Genomic DNA, 21,567 nt, shown 5'->3' on the forward strand with positions numbered 1-21,567 from the left:
AATTGTTTCCTGGAACTCAACCTCACTCAACCTCGAACAAACCCCTCGCTTGCGATCAAATCGCCGTCGTGCCCGGCCCAGCGCTGACTAGTTTCCAGTTCCAAATTCTTTCGTTCAACATCGTCCGGTCGCACCCAAAGCGCATTGCCAACGGACCTGTTGCAGGATCTACAGATTTTCCTGCTTGATCAAGGCCGCGAGACTCGCAATGACATCGCTGGGTTCTAGAAGATGCCATGTAGCAAGCGTCCGCTTGCTGCTCGCCCCGACCGTGCACGCGTAGATGTCATCCTTGGGTAGGTTAGTTTTCAGTAGGGCGCGGAACATGTCTAGATGTGGGAGTTAGCAATCATGCAGAGATGCGACAGGGTCCATTTGTCCCTCACCTTCATCCGTCTGATCATCTCCCAGGCATAGCACAAAGTCGGGCGGATCGCCACCGGAAAATCCATACTCGTTGATCAACCGCGTGGCAATGAACCCTTTGTTGACAAATTGAGGACGGACCTCCAAGTTTGCCTTTCCGGACATGACCTCCACATCCCAGTTTTTCATCACGTTGTCCTCCAGAGCCTTGCGGCATTCACGGGCTTGGAATGCCCCAAAGTCAGGATCGGCTTGCCGATAATGCCACGTGAGGGCGACGCGTTTCTTCTCAATCCACGATCCCTGTGTGCGTTCGGTGTAGTGGGTGAAGATGTCCATGACCTCCTTCTGCCAACCCATATCCATCGAGGCGGCAAGGTTCTCCCACTGCTCCGAGCCCGGGCGGCGCATGAAACAACCGTGTTCAGCACTCAATCCCAATTCAGTAATGTGGCCCATCCACTCTTCTAGGAAGGAGGCGTCGCGCCCGCTGATGATCCAGACATTGTTGCGAGGATCGGCAGCCAGCGCTTTGAGGGTCCGGAGCACGCGATCGGAAGGAATGGCGGCATTGGGGTCTTTGACAATCGGAGTCAGCGTGCCGTCATAGTCGAACATGAAAAGGCGTTTCTTGGCCTGTTGATACTGTTGGATCATGCGATTGCGGTCCAGTGCCGGGGTAAGATCGCTCTGAGTAAAGGAAGTAAGGTTGGTGAGGAGTCGCCGGAGGAAATTATTGCTCCAGCTCGACACGTTGTGAGTCGTCACATAATTGTACAGTTTCTCGTGGTCGCTCCGCTTCTTCTCCTCGGGCATCTCGAGTGCATATTTCAGAGCCTGTGCCACGCCTCCCAGGTCCCACGGGTTGATGTGAATGGCATTTCCTAAGCTGGCCGCAGTGCCAGAAAACTCCGATAAAATCAACGGGCCATGATGATCCTTCTGACAGATCACGTATTCCAGGCTGGTAGTATTCATTCCATCTCTGACACTGGTGATGAGCCCAACATCTGCGACCCGCAACAGCGCAAAGTACTCTTGGGAGGTCAGATATTGTGGATAGTGCTGGACTGGCGCATGGCTCAAAGACCCGTATTTGCCGTTTATCCTTGACACCAAGTTCGAAATGTGATGTTCGACCTTGTGCGCACCGTCCACCTTCTCCTCCATGACGCTGGTGGGACTGGTCACTTGGATCAGCACCACCTTATCACGCCATTCGGGATACCGCTCCAAGAAGATCTCGAATGCCATCAGCTTCTGCGCCACTCCTCGGACAGTGTCGAGTCTATCGCGGCCGACGATGATCTTCTTGCCCGCATACAGCTGTGTCAAGGCTTCCATATTCTGCTCGATCACCGGGTCCAGAAACGCGAGCTTTTGCACGGACCCCACATCGATGCCGATGGGAAAGACATCCACGGCAACATGAGCGCCGTACGCGTCGACCCCGGCCGAGCTGGATTCAAAGCCCAAGATGCGTTTACAGCAGGAGTTGAAATGCCGCGAGAAGCTGTAAGATTGAAATCCGATCATGGTGGCCCCAAGAGCACCTGTCAACACGTCCTTCCTTCTAGGAAGACAACGCATATACTCGCTGCTGGGGAAGGGGATGTGCAAGAAGAAGCCGAGGTAGATGTTCGGGATGCGTTGACGAAGCAAACTTGGCAACAGCATCAAGTGATAATCGTGGATCCAGACAATGTCCCCAGGTTGGTAGACGTGCAGAATGCGATCGGCAAAGGCTTCATTCAGGGTCACGTAGTCCGCCCATGAGGTCTTCTCCGCTCGGCCATCGTCCGGACCATGGTGTCGGTAGTGAAAGAGTGTGTACAATTCATGTTCCGCATAACTCCGCCAACGACTCTGGTCCTTGAAAAGGAAATCACCATTTTCATCAGTCGGCCCGTCCGGCAGCCACACAGGCACGGTTTTGCCGTTCGGATGGTGTGCAAGAGTCTTCTCGAGACGATTCCGATCGGAACGTGACACCCATAGGGAGTCACCGTGTTGGTTTTGTTGGTGTTGCGTACCACCGTCAACGGGATAGGGAGCAGCAGACTTGTTGATAGGGGTATTCGCGAGAGCTTGGGCCTGGGATTGGGCAGTTGTCGACGTGGCATCGTTCTGAAGCATGCTCACCGTATGGGCGTCGGCCTGTGTTTGAATCTCACCCGTCCAGCCGACTAAGGTATGGTTCCATGGCGTCTTGTCAGACGAGAGATGGCGGAATGAATCAAACAAAGCGGAGGTGCCACGCCGGTTCGAGAGAGCCCACTCGCCATTCGGGCCATGAGAAAGCTGATACGGGATACAGAAGGTTGCGCTGATCACATTTCCGCTCAACCGCAATCCGGGGTAGGCTGTGCGAGGGTCAACAATCAACGCCTCGGCGTCCTTGTGGTCGACAAGGCTGAGACGGCGAAGCAGTTCTTTGCCAGATCTGGCGCCCTTGGCTACATCCACGGGAGATTCTGCCGCCGGAGCAGCTGCCTGGTCGGCGGGCTGACGTCGAGGGACCGAAAAGTATGAAGTGGTCGCCCGCTGTAAGGAAGGATTCTGCGCGGGCGCGGTTTCGACCGCTGTTGAACTCGGAGGGTTGTTTTCGTATTCTTGACGCAGGCTCTGCACGGGATCTTTGGAGAGGACAGTCATGACGGAGCTGAAAAGCTGGACTGAACCCCGAGTGAAGCACTGAAGAAGATGGTTAACTAACGTCACGAGAGGGTGTGCTGGCGTGTCCGGTGAAATGGCGGGCGGGCGGGCGAGCGAGGAAGCAAAAGAAGGACTGATGATAGGCCCGGAGACAGCGTGTGTTGGTCGGTTAGGGGTTAGGCAGTGTGTCGGCGGGGTGCGGAAGGAAAAGAGAGGGGAGAGATAAGAATGGCGAGGCCGACAACAGGGACAGCAGGGCGCGGACGGAAGGGAAGAAGAAAGGGAAAGAAAGAGGCTTCACCTTCAGCAATAATCAAGCCCAGGCGTGAACACTTTCAATTCATCAGGTAGACCAAGACCAACATTGAGACAAGCGGACAGAAGTAGAGGCGCGGTGTGAACGACGTCAGAAGGTACCCGTCGACGGGTGGAATCTTCTTGATTGAATTATGCCGTTTTGGGAGAGTTGTGGTGGCTTTGGTGGCCCGGAGCAGCGTCCCGACGGCAGCAGTTGGCAGAGGGGAGACTGGCAACTGCAGTACTACGTAGGTACCTGAGGTAGTACTGCAGTAGTATGGAGTACAAAGTACCTATCCGTACAAGCACGTACCGTATTTTGCGAGAGCACACTCCTCCCAACAGACGAGAAGAGGTCCGCTTTGGAGGCTTGTCTTAGCTGTCGTCTGGTGAGCTGCACCTTGCTCCCGCCGCGAAAGTAACGAAAACGTAACGGATCTGGATGAGAATGGCAATGACAGCGGGCAATGATGACAGAAACGCCGGTCGATGCAGTAGGACGATTTAGTCCCGAATTAATACAGAGTAGTAGCACAGAGTGCGTTTAATTGAGCTGCGGATTGGCTGGACCAAGGGAGCCTCATGCTTAAGGCACTGCGTGCTTTGTAGCGTATATCCAGGATACATCATGCGTTCGGAGTACACGTACCTAGTAGATTTTAAATGTGCACATGCGAAAAGTCCCAACTCTGTACTCCGTACTGGCCTGGAAAACTTACCAGTGAATGAAGAACTCGGCTACCTACCTCCCTACCTTTCCCTACATGTAGATCGGGTCCTCAATTGAGGTTGTTGACAAGGCGCTTTGGAGTTTGTTGGACATGCAGCCTACTACCAACTAACAGGAATGGTTGAGACTCAGGAACCTAAGGCACCATAGCAATCTCAAGTAGTATTCCGTAACGTGCGTAGCGGACGTACGGAGTACTGTTTTATTACCTAGCTAAGGTACTCTGTACATTAACTTCGTAGGTTCTACTACCTAGGCATGTGTTCAAGGTAGTTATCTGCCAAGACAATTCATCCATCGCAGACACGGCCGTGGTTCATACAGACATTGACATTAGGTACCTCATGGCATGCCTTGACATACTCACAGTTGATCACCTCATCTGAAAAATCAGCTACGGATCCTACCGGATCCCACATCTCTTCTTTGACTACTCTCCTCTTCGCTCACTAACACACGATTACCCAAACGGGGTTGCTGCTTCGACTCGACCCCCGGCGTTCCGAATTCCTTCCTCCCTTCCCCTTACGCCCGCCTCTATGCTGCATGCCATCGGTCCGTCCCTACACTCGTCCCTGGGCTCTGTTCCCTCGTCCTGATGCCTCAGTCCTCTGGGGAGCAAATGCGACTTTCCACCATTCTTCACAATGGGGTGTTAGTCTGAACCGGCTCTCAACCGGGTGCACCCCTTCTCTAAATCAGTCACTCCTGTTGACCGAGCCGGACCCTGACATCGACGTCAAGAGTCTTCGAAATACGCTGCAAGCTGTGCGCGAAACCAATCGTGCTTCGCTGGTGGTGCGAAAGGTCGACCAGGCCGGTCGCTCAACCCGCTTGCACAAGAAGCCCCAGTTCCGCTATGTCAAAGCAGAAACCTCCGCGGATTCCCAGCCGGAGCTCAGGCAGTTTTTCAATCATTTGTCACAACATGTGCAGGAGAAAAAGAGAAAGCGTGCGGTAAAAAAAGTGGCTATTCCGCGCGTTGCCTCTGTCCACCACGCCAGTGGCCGGGATGGATTTGTGGAAGAGATAGGCACAAGCCACGAGCTGACGGGCTTGTGGCGTCTGAACGACGGAGAGCAGACGATTCCCACACCCGACCGCCTTCCGTGGCTAGCCTATCTTTCTGAGCCGCACACTTGGACCTCTGCGGTCGATCGTTTGTCTGCTGAGATCCGAGCTTTTGAACAATATGTTGCTCCATCCGAAGAGGAGCAACTGGTTAGCGAAACTGCCCTTCAAGACCTGATTCAAACCATCAAATACGCGGATGAAAATCTCGACGTCGATGTCATTGGCTCCCGTGCTACCGGCACCGCGGATCCTTTGTCAGATCTCGATGTGAATGTTTCCAGGCCACGAACTCCTACCTCGATGAACAAAATCCAAAATCCGAAGCAGATTCTGGACTTGATTGACAGGGCCTTTCGGGGCACGCATGACAAGATCAAACTGGGGGTTAGGCCTATCGAGGTCATCTATAACCTCAAGACTGCCAAAGTGCCCATCTTGCTGTGTCGACACAAGTTATCAGGCCTGCCCATTCAAATCCAATGTACCCCTCGAACATACGACAGTACTGAATACGTCAAGGCCTTTCTTAAGGAGTATCCCACTTTACGGGGCCTATTCAAAGTTCTCAAGCAGCTCCTCCTGATGCGTGGCCTTACTGTTGGCAGCCACGGCGGACTGACCTCGTATCCTTTGCTCAATATGATCGTGGCTTCACTGAAATTCAGCGAAGGCAAATTCCACCCCCTGGACGCCGGAAAGCAGCTCCTGTTCTTCCTCGACATGTATTCTGAGATCGATTTCTCCTCTCAAGGCATCTCTACTCACCCTCTCCAGTACTTTCCAAAACGTGGCGGCAGCAAGCGCAAGTTGCCTCCCACTGTGGCACAAGATGCATCTCTCGGCGAGTCGTTTCCCCTAGAACTTGCGGGTCAACGCCAGATGAGCAATTACGGAGCCAAATCTGCCTATTTGATGACGCTTCAGGACCCCGCTAATCCGTTCAACGATGTTGGACGGTCCGCATACTTGATCAAAGACGTGCAGGCGACATTGATCAGTATTCGTGGGAAGCTGAACGAGGCGTTGGAAGAATGGGACCAATCCTGCCTGGATTCGGATTCTCCACAAACTTCTTCACGGCCACAAGCATTGCTAGAACCATGCATTGGTGCAGATTACCGTGTATATGGGCAGGAACGGGCTGATTTGAAGGCTTTAGGCCGCCAACTCTTAGATTCCCGCAATGTCAGGAGATGAGTAGCAAGTTAAACATGAGGGGAAGTAAGAGGGTAGTTTCTTTCTCCCAGCATAATCGAAAGACGACCTCCTGTTGTCCTGTCGTAGGGGATTCGCTGGCTAAAGTCTCTCTTGTTCGTAACATATCTACAGCTCGATCTTTTGTCTAAACATACCTAACGCTATCTAATTACCTGGTAGGTATATAAGCCCTGTGAGTCTGTACACCGGTACCGCGAGTGACGATGCCAAGCCAGCCCCCAGGCCGCTCAAGTTCAAGTTGGAGCGGCCGGCTTTAATGCGACTCACTCCGGTCGGGGAAGACCATCTTTTTGACCGAGCTTCACGCCTAGATACACATCACCAACTTCGTTTGTTGTGTTGCCCCTTTGCCTGCCTTTCCGTCGTGTTCTGCTTCTCGACCAGTTGGCACTGAACTACGATACCGAGTCCACTCTCCTCTATGAGCAGTCCTCGGATTACTACACCTCGTCAGTATGGCGGCGGTCACTTCGGCGCAACGACCGACAGGCGGCGCTCTGACATGCGAATGCCTCGATTCTTCAAAAGGTGAGACGCCAGTCAACATCAGCGTTAGGGCTCGTATATTGACGCTGCCACTGTGCAGACTCTTCAAGTTCCCTCAGATGGACTTTGAAATGGCCGTGTGGGAGATGACACATCTGCTCATCGCGCCCAAGAAGGTGTTCAAGTCAATCTACTACCACAAACGTGAGTCCTCCCTTCTACCGCCGTTCCTCACGCTGACCGCGGCCACAGAGACAAGGAACACTTGGCACCGTCCTGACCCATCCTTTACCTACCTATTGTCCTTCTTCCTCCTTCTCACCTCCTTCGCCTGGTCGCTTGCGTACACGCCCTCTTTCGCCTCCGTCGTCAAGCTGGCCTTGATGTTCGTCATCGTTCACTTCCTCCTTGGCTCGTTGGTTGTGTCAACCGTGGTATACTACATTGTTGGACGTCTTCTGGGTCCCGGCATTGCAGGTCTTCCTGGTCGAAGGCGTCAACAGGGACTCTTCGGTCCACCGGGAGGGCCGAGAGGAGCGGATGCCTTGGAGTTTGGGTACTGCTTCGATGTTTCCATACGAGCCTTTTTCCCGCCATACGTTCTGCTCTATATCATACAATACATCCTGATGCCCGTCATCAACCATCAGAACCGCGCCTCAACTTTCTTCGCCAATCTCCTCTATCTGGCGGCAGGATTATATTGGAGCATGATCACTTTTCTAGGCTACAACGCATTGCATTTTCTCAGCCATACTCAGCTCCTTCTGTCACCCATGGTGGCATGGGTCGTCATCTGGCTAGTCTGCACGATCCTAGGCATCAATCTGTCGACTTGGGGTACGAGATGGATGTTTCTAGGTGTTAAGGGTTGAGCATTGGGAGCATGCTGGTCGGGAAGGATCTAGGTCAACCAAATGACTATTACCTGCACCCTCTCAAATGATTCTACTATTGTCGCAGGTCCACCCTTGGTATCGAGATGGCTTTACAACCGTGCCCACATACGAGGCTCCCCAAGACTGAGCTATGTGAGCGAAATTATCAAGGCCACTGCTGCAAGATTGCCACGGGAATAGAAGCCCCTTCGACAGGGAGCTCCTCATCATGACCCTCACGGCATTTCCATCAAGTCATTGTTATATGCGCCTATACCAAACAACCACCTGCGCTGTGGCTCAGCATCAGGGCGGATAAACCTGATCCGACTTGAATTGTAATGTGGCGTTCGGTAGCGGGGGTGCTAATGCAGGTCCTTCCGGCATCCTTGGGGCTGGCGTCCACCACAAGTATGGCACAAGGATCCAATTCGACCTTTCAACACAACAATGGGCTTTGGTGGCTTTGAATTTCGTTAGTCCTAGTCCAGTACCTCTATCTTGGAGAGACAATGCCCCAAATGGGTGCCACGAAATGTGTCGTTACAAAAGCTTCCATAATTTCAGTATGATATGGATGGTCTTGTGAAGCAGAGAGCGGTGGTCAAAGCTTGGATCTCCGCATGGTGGGCTAAGGGGCATCGACCAGCTGGAGCAGTCCAGGGCGGAGGAAAGTTGATAACTTCAAGTAGCACGTAGCATTTATACGATGACAGCTATAGCTCAGCAATACTTGTTACACGATAAACCTAACTACTCTTTCCAAAGGACTCTGTCGAGAGAGCACATCACCTCTAGGAAGCCAATGGGGGAGCCAAACAGGAACATCCCTTCATCCCTTGCTACTGGTACTCGTACCCTTGACCCCCTAATCCTTGCGTCTGGCTGCACACGAATCGACCCACCTCGAACGCTACACCGTTTGTGACCCTTGAGACCTCCCCCGTAGTTCTCAGGAACCCTCCTTAACGGAGGGCAACCTTCCAGGATCAAGCCCTCCTCGATCCCTGCCTGCGCCTCACATTTCCAGGCTGTTTCTTTTGGCGCATTTACTCCGTACTGTTGATGCATGCTTGCTTCCTGTCGAGTTGGACAAATGCAATAGAAAACGCTCCGACCGACTGCTAGTCGTGTGACGGCAGACGGCTGTTGGCCGTCTCAGGCTACGACGCCCAACTCTTCCACTCTGGTTACACATTAAACCGGCATTGCAATTGGCTTTGTCCCCGGTCTATGACTCCAGCGCGCTCTTTCTCCTCTCCGAAGAAAGCGAAAAGACCCGGCGCCCACCTGTCGAACCAAGTGCCCGGCCCCGGCCTCAACCACGATTGTCCACGTCCTGACCACCCCCTGCAACTTTCCAATCCCAGCCTCTGCCAGCAGTGAATGAACAATCGGCAGGCAGGTCCATGGCAACGTCAGGCACGTTTCTGGCGGACTCGCCTTCCAACAACAATGCCATTGAATCTGACGATATGGAGGATCCCCATGACCTCTCCTTCTCCTCCAACCATATTCTTCGGGCATCTATGGTGGACAATCTGGTCATGTCACTGGACCAATTTTCTATCAATGCCATGGACGAAGCACCATATACCCCGCCGAATAGAAACTATGATACTGGCACAAGAGCACGGAGAAGGGGGCACACATTCTCTTCTTCGCTTTCCTCGGAGGCGGACATGCAGGACATGAGGGCGGTACTACAAGCTCCAGAGACTGTCCCTCGCATCCCTGGGCGGAACAGCTTGAGATTTCAGAAGAATCTACAACGACTCCCGAGCATTTTCGGAGAGGATGAAGAATCGGTGCGCTCAAGGGTGTACGATGCACAGCGCGCGGCTCAGCCTGGGCATCATAGAAAGAAGAAGCATACAACTAAAGGCGGCAAAAGCCCAGCCAGCAGTGCGTCGTCCAGTATTGATCTTGGGCACCTGGCCAGTCTGTCTGGTCGGGTAGGTGGAGTGGGGGACAGACGTTCAAGGAGTTTTGATTTTGGCTCCGGACAACGAGAGATGCGCGTCTCAAGAAACCTCGTGCCTACCACTGGTGCACCGATGCCGGTCATATCTCAAGGGTCAGATTCTCAAAATGGTCCACCGGTGAACACTTCTGCTCCGCCTCTCGTACGGAAAAATAGCACCAAATCTTCCAAAAGCACGTATGCGAAGAAAGGCCGGCCCGGAGCTTTGGGGACCAATGCAGTGAGGCCGAACAATGAATTCGTTCCGCCACTGCCGTCCATGAGAAGCGTTCCCGCTCTCAATCATGCAGTGCACGAGCAGAAGCCGGGTTTGCAAGATTTCGCAGCCGTCCCTCGGCCTGGTTTTTTTCGTCGTGTCTTTGGCTCCTCCAGAAATCCCAGTGCGAGTGCGGATATTCACACACCCAATACCCTCAGCAAACCACCACCGGGTCGGTCGACCCCGGTTCAGGACGAGACGCCGCGTCCGTCCACGCCGCCGGCTAGAATTCCAAAACCGGCCCGTCAGCAATCAACTGATAACTCGGCCAACAAGGAAAATCAACCCGTGGTGTCTAAGAAGAGTTCTACTTTCTTCCGTCGGAGGAAGAAGTCTATCTCGGCCAGCATCCCTCCGCCTCTGCCATTGACCCTGAATTCCGAGCTCAAGTCGGATCCAGCACCTGTTGATGGAAACAGCCCAGTTAGCAGTCTGAGAGCGTTCATGGATCCGTACCTGGTCGAAAGCCCAGTGCGTTCCGCAGGTCACGTTCGGACAAGCTCGATGCAAGGATTCCATACCCCGACGTTTCCACCTCCTGCTTTTGGCCTACCAAGAGACGCGTCCAACCGGCCGAAGGGAGTCGGGCACCGTCGAAACCAGTCGCATACCAGCAATAGAACCTTGAAATCGCATACGAAGCAACTGTCCAACCTTCACATCCCTCACCAGGACTCTTTCCTAGCAGATAGCAGCAGCGCAGAGGAGCCCTCAAAGCGCTCCCCTTTCGAAGGAAGCCAACACTCCGATGGAGAGCAACGTGACTTGCGAGTTCGTCGGAGCGTCAATGACCTAAACCTCGAGCGTCCAATCTCGTTAAGCGCGTTGCCCAACATGTCTATAGATCCAAGGGGAAAACCAACACGAGATCTGTCTTGGAAGTCGGAGAAAGTCTCTCCAACTCCTGCCCTTGTCGCAAACCCGCCGGCTACTGCTGCTGGTACGGAGCATATGAACAGACCTAGTCGCACCGCCAGACAAATGAAACCGTTGGAGGCAGACCGAATCGGATCCAAGGGCACTCCATTTGCTTCTACGTCTGATGTCAGCGAGTATCGGTCGGCCCCTACGACACCTCTAGTGGCTGAGGTTCAAGCCGGCGATCAAGCCGGGTCGGCATCCTCCCTTGCTCCACGGTTCGATCAATTCCAGACACTGAATGATGACTACAGGCAGAAGGCGCAACAGATCTTCAACAATGCCGAAGACGAAATCGATTCCTCAAGTGCCGGAGCGTGGCTGGGAGAGGCTGGCACTGAACGCGAACATGTCCGAAAAGCATACATGGAGCTCTTCGACTGGTCCGATCAAAACATCCTCGATGCGTTCCGAGGTCTATGCGATCGCATCGCGCTCAAAGGCGAGACACAGCAGATAGATCGAGTTGTGGATGCATTTGCACAGCGATGGTGCGAATGCAATACCTCACACATGTTCAAATCAAGTGGTAAGTTATCCCCTCCCCACCCAACGAACACGTCGCTGATATGGGCAGATGTCGTCCATACAATTTGCTATTCGATTCTCCTACTGAATACGGATCTCCATCTGGCCGACATTGGCCAGAAGATGACCAGGACTCAGTTTGTTCGGAATACTCTTCCAACTGTCAAATTGGTGGCTCAGGGGTCAGAAGCAGACAAGACTTTACGCGGCCATTCCACCACTCGTTCGGACTGGTCGTCCACAGACGCCCCGGGTGACGTTGTCCGACAGGCGAAGGAGTCGGTGAACGGGCCAAATCATGACGAGCGGCGAATTTCCGAGTCAACCATTTCCAACACCGAGTCGCCAGCACAAGGCGGACCGAGCAGGGCCTGGGAACAACAGATGGACTCGGTGCTTAGATCCTTCTACAACTCCATCTACCAGGAGCCCTTGCCTCTGTCTGGCGCTCAGAACGATGCACTGGGACAGTTCACCCAGTCAAACAACTTTTTGACCGTCGGATCGAACATGCTGCGGCGGACTCCTAGCGTGCTGAGTAAAGCACATTCCGACACCCATCGTGGGCGTCTCGCTGGAGAAAGCAGATCCCTGGGCGCTCGATGGATGACAAAAACGAGGTCGAGGCCTCGCCTGGCGTCAGCAGCAGGGTTAGGCTCTAGCAGAACCAGTATAGACGAGCAATCCACTTGGAGTCCGTCAATGTCAAGCACGTGGAGCAAAGCTTCGCTGGGAAAGACGCTCACCTCTATGTCAGTCGACTCTTTCGGCACCGAGGCGGCCCCCGGCGATTACCAGTCTTCGATCGGATTTGCAAATGCTCTCAGTCAAGCCATCATCCGCGAGGACCAGTTGGACTTCCCCATTGACGACGGTCCAAAAGCCGGTTCGCTGCTTGAGGATGAGTCTCTTGAACTTTGTGGCGCGCCCTGGGCGAAGGAAGGTATTGTAAAACACAAATGCCACCTAGAAGGGGTGGATAAAAGATCCAAAGACCGGAATTGGACCGACTGCTTTGCAGTGATCGAGAGAGGATGGATGCGACTGTTTTCTTTTTCCCCCACTGCAAAGTCTCTGAGACACAAGGCGCGAAACCATAAAGCCGGAGCCGTTGTTGGTGGTGGGAATTGGCAAGATAACGCTGAAGAGGTCTGGAAGTTCATGCTTCGACACACGATTGCAAGCTCATTACCCCCACCCGGCTACTCCAAAGCGCGACCGTATGTGTGGGCTTTGAGTCTCCCCACCGGGGCTGTGCACCTCTTCTCTGTAGGAACCCCAGACATTGTCAAGGAGTTTGTGTCCAGCGCAAACTTCTGGAGCGCCAGGCTGTCAAAGGAGCCCATGATGGGAGGCGTCAGCAACATGGAATATGGCTGGAGCGACGCCGTTGTCAACCGAGCCTTGATCTCATCAGACTCTTCAGGTGCGGTTATTAACTCAACCAGTCCGCGACCCAGCACACAAATGTCCATGCGAAGCTCCTTGGACTACGTTGGTGGTGGCCGAGCCAAGCTACCTGGGGACAGGGCACACATCAGCGAGTGGGCGCCTCCCCAGCAATCCATGTTTGCCTCTCAGCTGATGGAGGTCGACCAGCTGAAGGCTTTACAGACGTACGTGAGCAATGTGGAGGATGAATTGCAAAAGCACAATGAGCTCCGAGGGCCAATGCTGCTGGCATTTTCTTCCAAGCATCCCAACTCGACCAAAGCTATGAACAATTGGGAGAAGAAGAGCAGTTACCTTCTCCGGGAGATTGTCAAGTTTCGCACCTATATTGACGCGCTTCAGAATGCCCAGGCGACGAAAGAGCGGGTCTACCAGTTGCGGAGGAACGAGGGCGAGGCTCGCAGGGCTGAAATGGACACACGGGTGTAGATGCTGTACGTGTGATGGCATGTACAAGATTGAGGGCAATAAGTCGGCGAGCGAGAGGTTGTGACTATGATTGCTTGCCATTTGCATCTGTATTAAACGAATCACGACTTTACGAATAGATGGAAAAGCAGGCCGGCCGCAGCTTTGGCTGTGGAGGTAGTATTACCACATCTTACAAACAGCAGCTGGCTAGAGCCGTTGAAGTGAAATGCACACGGTGTTTGGTGTTTGGTGTTTTATTCTCTTGGAGACACGACAAGATGTCGGTGTACGGAATAGAACTGTGATACACCTTACCACTGAGGGACGGTTCGCTTCGCTTACTGTTTGACCAGCCTCCGGCTCCTCGCGCGGCGGGAAGACGGTGGCCGGGGAGGGGGGATGGAGGCCTCATTAGCCGTCTGACAAAATATCGAGCCGGCCATTTGCGATGGGAGCGGACGGCAGGAGGAAGATATAGGCTGTCAGACAGCTGCCAATTGTGGTGCCCAAAGTAGTGCGGTGTTGTAGTGTTGATGCCGCGCAAATCGGGAATGGCGCTGGGTGCCAGGGGGATGCGCACTGCGCAGGCTGCGTTTCAGGGATGGACCAGGCTTAGCATTGAGATGCAGTGGGAGACATGCACATTGCATTGAGCACGTCCCTATTCTATCGCCTCACTACTCCGTACCCCGTACGTACCTAGGTATTCTTGTCTGGACCCAACCTCTCTGACCTGCTTGACATCCTGACCTCCTCCTCTGCTGCCTGCGCGCCCCAATGACCCAGTACCCTCTGTGACGCTGACCAACAACGCGCTCCGATCCCTTCGTCATCACATTCACACCCGCGTCCTGCCCAGATCCCACTGGCAGATCCCAGCACCCAACACCAATGTCCGCGACACCTCCACGCAACGGCTCGACCTCAATCGGCCAGCTACGACGCAATTCCTCGCTCGGCTAGCTACCAGTGATCTCCAGCCACTGCCACTGCACTTCCGATGTCGTCCTCAATCATGAGCAGCCGGCCTCAGTTCCGGCGCAGGTCGTCGAGAGTACCTGGGGGATTTGATCTGGGGGACGACGACGACGTGTCGTCTGGTGGAAGCGTTAATGGCGATTCGCACCTCGACACTTCTCTCACCGAGTCCTTGCTGCCCGGTCCTAAAGATCCGAGCAGCTTGCTGCAGCCACTGGACGAGATCACGAGTCTCGAAGGGCCGGCAAACGCGACCTTGGATGAAACTGAAATGAATAACCGATTACTTGATGTGGAATCTAGTTTTCTCCCTGATCCATCTGAGCTTGCCGTTAAGAACTCAACCACTACTGGCGCAGACGATACACACTTGTTTGGGATTCCGAACGACAACGTTGCTATGCGCAAAAGACCACAGCCAATCGTGATCTCCTATTCCCGGGACGGCAGGGAAAACCACACGCGTTCAAAATCCAACGACGTGCAGTCGCCTCGTACGCCGCCTGGCGGATACAAGACCCCGGCACCTGAACCTCAAGACTTTCACGACTTGGATGAAGAACTTGAAGGAACCACGCCCGACATCCCCAGTACCTCTGTACTTGAAAATATGTCTTCCTCTCCAACTGCGGCGGCCGCCGCCCGAACCCTCCACCGAGTTCAGTCTCTAGCAACAATGGGTGGCTACGAGACTGCAAACGAAAGAGAAGACGACTTTGCATCGGATTGGGAACATGGTAATGGGAAAGCCGATGTTGATGCGAGGTCACAAAGAAATGGCTCAGAGCAAGAGCAGGAAAAGCGCTATCTAAATGTCCCCAGCGCCTCGGACGTACAGCAGGAGAAGACAGATAACACCACTCGTTCAGCGTCAAGGCGGCCGCACTATCTCCACAGACGATCCTCACAGGCCCGACTCTCCTTTGATTCCGTGGCTAGTTCCAACACCGACGCCAGTGATGCCACACTTGGGGCCGACTTTGCGCTGCAGTCGGGCGGAGCTTTACCCGATTCCAGTGCACAACGTCAGACAAGAGCGACGATATCTCGTCAGGCCAGTCTCGGAAGCATGATGTCGGGCGTATCGGGAATGAGTGATGATGAGCCTCGATTACAGCGACAGGCTGGAGTGCCAGACTTGAGTACTCTGGAAGAAGAGAGCCCACAGTCTAATAGAGCTAGTGGATTGGCGACTCCGCGAGCATCAACTTTTAATTTCAACATGCCCACCGATACCGTCATTGCGAACAATGTGCGTGACATTGAAGTACCCGGGACTTTCGCGCGCCAGTACCGGCAAGAACGAAATATGTCACCAGTCAAGAATAACACAATGCTCGGTATGACCCCAGGGCCTAAACGAGGGCTGACCTTGAAAGAGCACAGAAGTACTGTGGAAAAACTTGGCAAGGAGAACTTCGACTTAAAGATGAAGATACATTTCTTGGATCAGGCTCTCCAGAAGCGTTCTGAGGATGGGATCAAGGAGATGATTACGGAAAATGTACAACTAAAGTCCGATCGATTGAGGTTAGAGAAGGATAATCATAATCTACGGAAACAGGTCCGGGAACTGCAGAAAAAACTTGATGAAAGCGGAGCTCGGGAGTCTCCAAACGCGGATCCAGGGTATGGGACTGACGAGGAGAGAAGCCCGACAGCGGAAGAAGAAGTCATTTACCTTCGTGAGAGGGTCGAGATCAACGAGGTTGAGATCGAAAAGCTTCGGTCGGAGAACTTTGCCAAAGAGTCTGAGAAACGAAGACTGGCCGAAATGGTCAAGTCTCTGGGTGACACTCGCGCAGCTACATCCGATGTGGGCTCGAGAGAAGAGCGTGATATGTGGAAGGACATGCTGGAGGCCGAGACCATCGCCCGTGAGCAGTCCGAAGAAGACAACAAGCGACTGCGCGAAGAAATTGCAAAGCTCCGAACCGACGCGTTGGCTTCGACCAAGCCAAACTCACGAAAGTCTCGCGTGGCAGGTTCGGTCATTTCAAGAACTAGCAGCGTCGAAGCAGCGAATGCTCAGAATGCCGAAATCGACCGACTGAGGCATGAGGTCTCGGAACTCCAGAAGATGATAGGTGCGCAAGCGTCGACGCTCACATCTCGCAACAAGGAGAAAGAGCGACTATACCAGGAAATTGAGGACTTGAAGTTGGGCCGGATGGGTGGCCTACGATCCGTGGCTGGCGACAGCATTCTCGACCGGTCGGCTTCCCGAGCAAGATCTCATTCTCGCGCGAGCAACGGCACTCGTCTGTCTCGATTGAGCGACCAAGAACGAGAGTCTCTGGAAAACCGCATCAATGAGCTCCGGGATGAGCTCTCGCAGATGAAATTGGAGAACCAGAACCTCCAAAGCCAATTCGACCAGGCCCTCGCCGAACTCGACGCGGTGGATGCCCAAGCTCAGGCAGATGCCGATCAATTCAACCAGGAGCTTCATGATCTGACTCAGGAGCGAGACAATGCTCTGCGGGAGGCCGAGGAGCAGGACCAGGCTTTCCAACAACTGAAGAACGAGGCCCAAGAAGAGATCGACGGCCTTGGAGATGAGCTCGATGCCAAAGTGGACGAGTGCGCCAGGCTTGAGCAGGAGCTTCAAGGGCAAATCGACAATGTCAAAGCATTGCAGGCTGAAATGCGGTCGGCTGCCGAGGGCTTGGTGCGTCTCGAAGAAGATGCGCAGCACAATCTGGCACGTTATCAATCCGTCAAGGCAGAGCTTGATGACGCCAATCGCGAGATTGAGAATCTCGAAAAGTCTCTGGCGGAGACCGAGAGCAAGGTGCAAAGGTTGACGGTGCAGCAGGAGAGCAGTCATAATGAGATTGCGTTCTTACGCGAAGAGCAAGACGCGGACAAGATCAAGATTGGCGACTTGGAATCACTGCTCAAGAAGGTTCATCTCAACCTAGAAACGGAGAGAGACCGCAGCCGAGACCTAGAACGTCGGCTCACCGACGAGCGAGCTCAGAGGGACGCGGTGGCGAGTCAAGAAAAGCAAGAAGTCCAGCGAGTGATCAACGGTCTCAATCGCGAGGCGGCAGGGGCGAAAGACGAACTGCGAAGGGTGCGCAAGGCGCTGTCATCTCGCGACATCGAAGCGAATGCCTACAAGGACCGGTTGGCCGAATTGGAGGAGAGCCTCCGAAACATCATTGGTGATTCTCCGGATTCGCGGTCGAGTCTTGTCAGTGCCGTCACAAAGATGCGACAGGAACTTGACCAAGCTACCATGGAACTCGAGTCTGTGCGGAGACGACTGAGCGAGAGCGAAAGTCTGCTCGCCGACCGGGATGCTCTGTTGGAGTCGACCAGTCACGAATGCAAGAAATTGGCCGACGCCCTCGAGCGGGAAAGGTCAGGCCGGCGACAAGACAAGCTAGACTTTGAGCGAACGAACAAGGGCCACAACTCGACCACCCGCGCACTCAGTTCTGCATCCGCCAGAATTGCGGAGCTGGAAGGGCTACGACAGGCTGACCGCAAACGATTGAGCCAAATGGAGAGTCAGTTGAAGGACCAGCTCACCGAACGCAACCAGATCCTGCTCACTCTTTGGAAGAGACTCACAGCCATGTGCGGGCCGGACTGGACTCACAACAACAGTCTGATCAATGGCAATTTACCGTCTCAGGAAGTGGTCGGCAATATGCTGTTTTGGCCTGGATTCAGCCGGAATCTTCTGCTGGCGGCCAAACAAGTCGAAGGCACGCTGTCGAGTTTCAAAGACAAGATCAAACGCGTTGAACGGGAACTGTACAAAGAGTACCAGGCGCTCGAGCAGACTCTCGAAGTGCGCACGCGGAAGCTCGAACGGATCGAGGAGAGTTGGGAGAAGATGAAGCTGAAAATGTCGGAGATGGAAATGCGGGCGCACACCGACCACGGAGCTCGGACCCCGAAATCGAGCAGGACGCCCGAGATCAGCAAATTGAAGGGCGAGAATAGGCTGTTGAAGGCGGAACTTCAGTTGCTTCAACAACAGCAAGCTCATCATAACCTGAATCACCGGCGAGACCGAAACGAGAGCCGAGCTTCCGGCTATTCTAGCCTCATGTCGAACGATGGCCCGGGGCAAGCCTTGGACGGAGCAGTGAACGCTGGGCTTGGAGTGCCGGCGCGATCGTCGAGCATGAGGCGCAGTCGGCCCATGCAGATGCAACGGCATCATTCGACCGGGACTGTGGAGCATCTCGTCAATATGAATGGGGACGTGACATCAATGCGTTCAAGCTCGATCTCGAGTCGGAACTCGGCCTATGGGCCGGGTGAGCGTGATCGAGGGCTAATGATCCCCGCGGGACCGTTCAATGCCCCGGCCAACGGGAATTTTTCATTGCCACCACCCCGTGAAGCACCGCCGGCTCCACCTAGTACTGCCTCGGGCTCCGACATTGCCAGTATCACGACGGCCGTCAGCGCGGGCGGACAAGGACAAGAGAAATGGATACATCGTCTCAGAGAGCTGGAGAGAAGACTCAAGGCTGAGCGGGAAGCGCGACTACTGGACCGTAGTGGTGCGCGGAAAAGGTTGGAGGAGAGGGATGCAGTCAACGAGGAACTGAGGCGGGAACTTGAACGCGAGCGGGTGCGAAAGAGCGTGGAGCCCGGAGATGCCGTGATGCAGCCGTTTCTGGCGGGCGAAGCACACGAGACCGAGCCGGACGGAGGAGGAGGAGTGGGAAACGGGGCGAAGAAGCGCTAGATTCGTTTTGCCGGGTTCAAAATGACCCGCGGGCATTGAAGGTCGGGTTGGGATTGGTTGGAGATGTCGGAGGGAGTCTTGTATCACTACTATAGGTTGAAGTTCGGGAGACGCCCGGCATCAATACAGCATAGCATGGGCACTGGTGGCCTTGACCCTCCCTAGATGGGTTGCCAACAGCATGACTTGTGTCTTGTGAGTACTGGTGCAGCGGACTTTAACCCTAACCCTAACCCTAACCCTAAGGCATCAATCCCCCGACGAGGCTGAGACATGCCGCACCCCGCATCCCGGACATCTGCACTTGGCGCGTATCTGCTCCGCCGGATGTCTGACTCCGACCCGCCTGGGCAATTAATTGGGCGTTTTGGGCCACCGACCACCGCATCGCATCGCACCACATCGCACCGCAGTCTTGACTCCGGCGCCGTCTCTTATCCCTTCGAAAGCATCATCTCGCCCGACGGCCTTCTATCATAACATCGCATCGGATCGGATCAGATCGGCAATGGCTGCGACTCGGCCTGCAGAATACGACGTCGAAGTCACGGGCGAAAGGGTGGTGGCCCTGGGCGAGAAGCCGGCAATTGCTGTGGCCGACGCAGGCGCCGTGATGGCGGTCGATGGTGAAGAGGAAGAGGTGCTGGACGAAGAACATGCAGAGGGAGAAGAGGAGGAAGTTGACGGTGACGACGACGATGGCGATTATGACGATGTGGATAAGTGAGCAATCCAATGTCCCTCTTCCCTCCTCCCTCCTCCCTCCTCCCTCCTCCCTCCGATCCGTTGATACCCTTGATGGCACACCGCCGGCGCCGTGCTAACCTCCGGTCTACAGTTTCACCACGTCTGAAATCGTGACTGTCCATGTCGGCCCGAAGCGGAAACGCTTCTTCCTGCATCGCGAGCTCATCTGTGAGCGGTCGCCATTCATGGAGAAGTGCCTGCAGAAAGGCCGATTCGACGAAGGCTACAAGAACGAGCTGTACCTCCCGGAAGACGACCCGAAAGCGTTTGCTGTTATTGTGGACTGGATCTACCGCAACAGACTGCCCCTGCGGACCGACCCTTCGTACGACCTGGTTGGCATGTCGGCGGCGTACTGTATGGCGGACAAATTCGGGATGGAGGAACTGCAAAACAGTATCATGGACAGCATCCGCGGCAGCTTCAGTCGGCGCGAGACGGAGCCGTGCAAGACGCCCAACTTCACGGCGCTGGCCCTGACACACATGACGGGCCCGCACAAGTCGCCGCTCAAACGGTTCTACGTCGAACACCTGGTGCACCACATGATGAAACACCCCAAGTGGTACCACGACCTCAAACGCAACGAGAACGCCCGGGTGGAGATTGAGGAGTTGTTCAAGATCCCCGATTTGGTCTTCTATATCATGAAGAAGGTCTGGCAGTTCACCGCCGAAGCCTGGAAAGACCCGGCTCTCTGGGACCGGTGCTGTTACCACGTCCATGCCACCACGGCTTGCGCGAGGGCTGCAGCCGCGGCGGCGGTTGTTTCCACCACGGCGAAGCCGTCGTCAGCGTCCACGTCGTCGCCGGGGCAGGGGCAGGGGTCGTCCAGACACTACCACGCCCTCACACACGGCCAAGCCTCGGGCTTGAATCCTCCTCTCCCCAACAATGTCCGCTTGAGGCACCATGGGCCGTGGCCGTCGACTATTTCGGTGTGGAACAATTCTAGCGTTAGGTGGTGAGAGGAACTCTAGTGTTCGGTGGTAAGAAGACGAACAATTCTAGTGTTCGGTGGTAAGAAGAGGAGGAACTCTAGTGTTCCTTGGTAAGAAGAGGAACTCTAGTGTTCGGTGGTAAGAAGAAGAAGACGGTGTCGAGAGGTAGAGGGACGCTCTTTATCTTTACAGACATGGCAGTCTGTTGGATTGATCTAATGATTGTCGATTACACATGCGAGCGGCGGTGCTAGTAGTGCGTTGGTGTCAGTGTTGGGATTTGGGCAGTGAGCAGGGTTATGGACTTGAATTTGGGGTGTTGGATTAGGTAGCAATATGATACTGAATATGAATACGAATACCGAATATTCAATATTCAAATACCGAACACTTTTCTCCTGTATTCTTGCACGTTCATCTCCTGGCACCAGGGCTACGGGTTAAGGTTGGCGATGTTGACTGCGACGGCGACAGCGACGGCGACCAACGGTGTGCGTCTGGCCTTTCTCGGCATCAGCCACAACTAGTAGTAAATCCTCGACCGGGGTACTACACATCCTTACTTCCGTAGTAGCTGGACTATCAATTGCTAGTACTGATACTGGTAGATGTGCTCTCTCTGTTCTCGGTAGGTAGGTATTAGATGGTCTCTAATTAATTAGCACCTTTCAAAGGGCCAAGGAGGCGGCGCGCCCCTAAATAAGCCTACGCGTGCAACTATTACTACTGAGTAACTGATTGACATCGTTGCGCTTTGCTTTTGCTGGTTCCTCTCCATCTCTATCTCTATCTCTATCTTCATACACTCATTTAATATTCACTGTTTCTGCTTCTACGGAGTACTCCTGTCTGCTCTGCTTGTACCCCTGACTGTTTCTACTCCTGTCTGCTCTGCTCTGCTCTGCTCTGCTCTGCTCTGCTCTGCTCT

The 21,567-nt window shown here is 54.2% G+C and overlaps 6 protein-coding genes across 6 annotated transcripts; 5 read left to right on the forward strand and 1 right to left on the reverse strand.

The window, feature by feature from the left end:
• Positions 1-168: 168 nt before the first annotated feature.
• On the reverse strand, positions 169-3,021 carry A1O3_05841 (trehalose 6-phosphate synthase; the record flags this gene model as incomplete). The annotated part of the gene is made up of 2 exons (XM_007735961.1): positions 169-329; positions 387-3,021. The coding sequence occupies 2 exons, from the start codon at positions 3,019-3,021 to the stop codon at positions 169-171; spliced, it is 2,796 nt and encodes a 931-aa protein (XP_007734151.1).
• A 1,573-nt stretch (positions 3,022-4,594) lies between these two features.
• Positions 4,595-6,319, forward strand: A1O3_05842 (uncharacterized protein; the record flags this gene model as incomplete). The annotated part of the gene is made up of 1 exon (XM_007735962.1): positions 4,595-6,319. The coding sequence occupies one exon, from the start codon at positions 4,595-4,597 to the stop codon at positions 6,317-6,319; it is 1,725 nt and encodes a 574-aa protein (XP_007734152.1).
• A 442-nt stretch (positions 6,320-6,761) lies between these two features.
• Positions 6,762-7,701, forward strand: A1O3_05843 (uncharacterized protein; the record flags this gene model as incomplete). Its single annotated transcript, XM_007735963.1, has 3 exons — positions 6,762-6,868; positions 6,927-7,030; positions 7,079-7,701. The coding sequence occupies 3 exons, from the start codon at positions 6,762-6,764 to the stop codon at positions 7,699-7,701; spliced, it is 834 nt and encodes a 277-aa protein (XP_007734153.1).
• A 1,412-nt stretch (positions 7,702-9,113) lies between these two features.
• On the forward strand, positions 9,114-13,274 carry A1O3_05844 (uncharacterized protein; the record flags this gene model as incomplete). Its single annotated transcript, XM_007735964.1, has 2 exons — positions 9,114-11,394; positions 11,443-13,274. 2 exons carry the CDS (start codon positions 9,114-9,116, stop codon positions 13,272-13,274), a joined length of 4,113 nt encoding a protein of 1,370 aa, XP_007734154.1.
• A 997-nt stretch (positions 13,275-14,271) lies between these two features.
• Positions 14,272-18,951, forward strand: A1O3_05845 (uncharacterized protein; the record flags this gene model as incomplete). The annotated part of the gene is made up of 1 exon (XM_007735965.1): positions 14,272-18,951. One exon carries the CDS (start codon positions 14,272-14,274, stop codon positions 18,949-18,951), a length of 4,680 nt encoding a protein of 1,559 aa, XP_007734155.1.
• A 508-nt stretch (positions 18,952-19,459) lies between these two features.
• Positions 19,460-20,666, forward strand: A1O3_05846 (uncharacterized protein; the record flags this gene model as incomplete). Its single annotated transcript, XM_007735966.1, has 2 exons — positions 19,460-19,674; positions 19,790-20,666. 2 exons carry the CDS (start codon positions 19,460-19,462, stop codon positions 20,664-20,666), a joined length of 1,092 nt encoding a protein of 363 aa, XP_007734156.1.
• Positions 20,667-21,567: the final 901 nt, after the last annotated feature.

The sequence above is a fragment of the Capronia epimyces genome, assembly GCF_000585565.1.
Source record: "Capronia epimyces CBS 606.96 chromosome Unknown aczIQ-supercont1.4, whole genome shotgun sequence".
Taxonomy (NCBI): domain Eukaryota; kingdom Fungi; phylum Ascomycota; class Eurotiomycetes; order Chaetothyriales; family Herpotrichiellaceae; genus Capronia; species Capronia epimyces.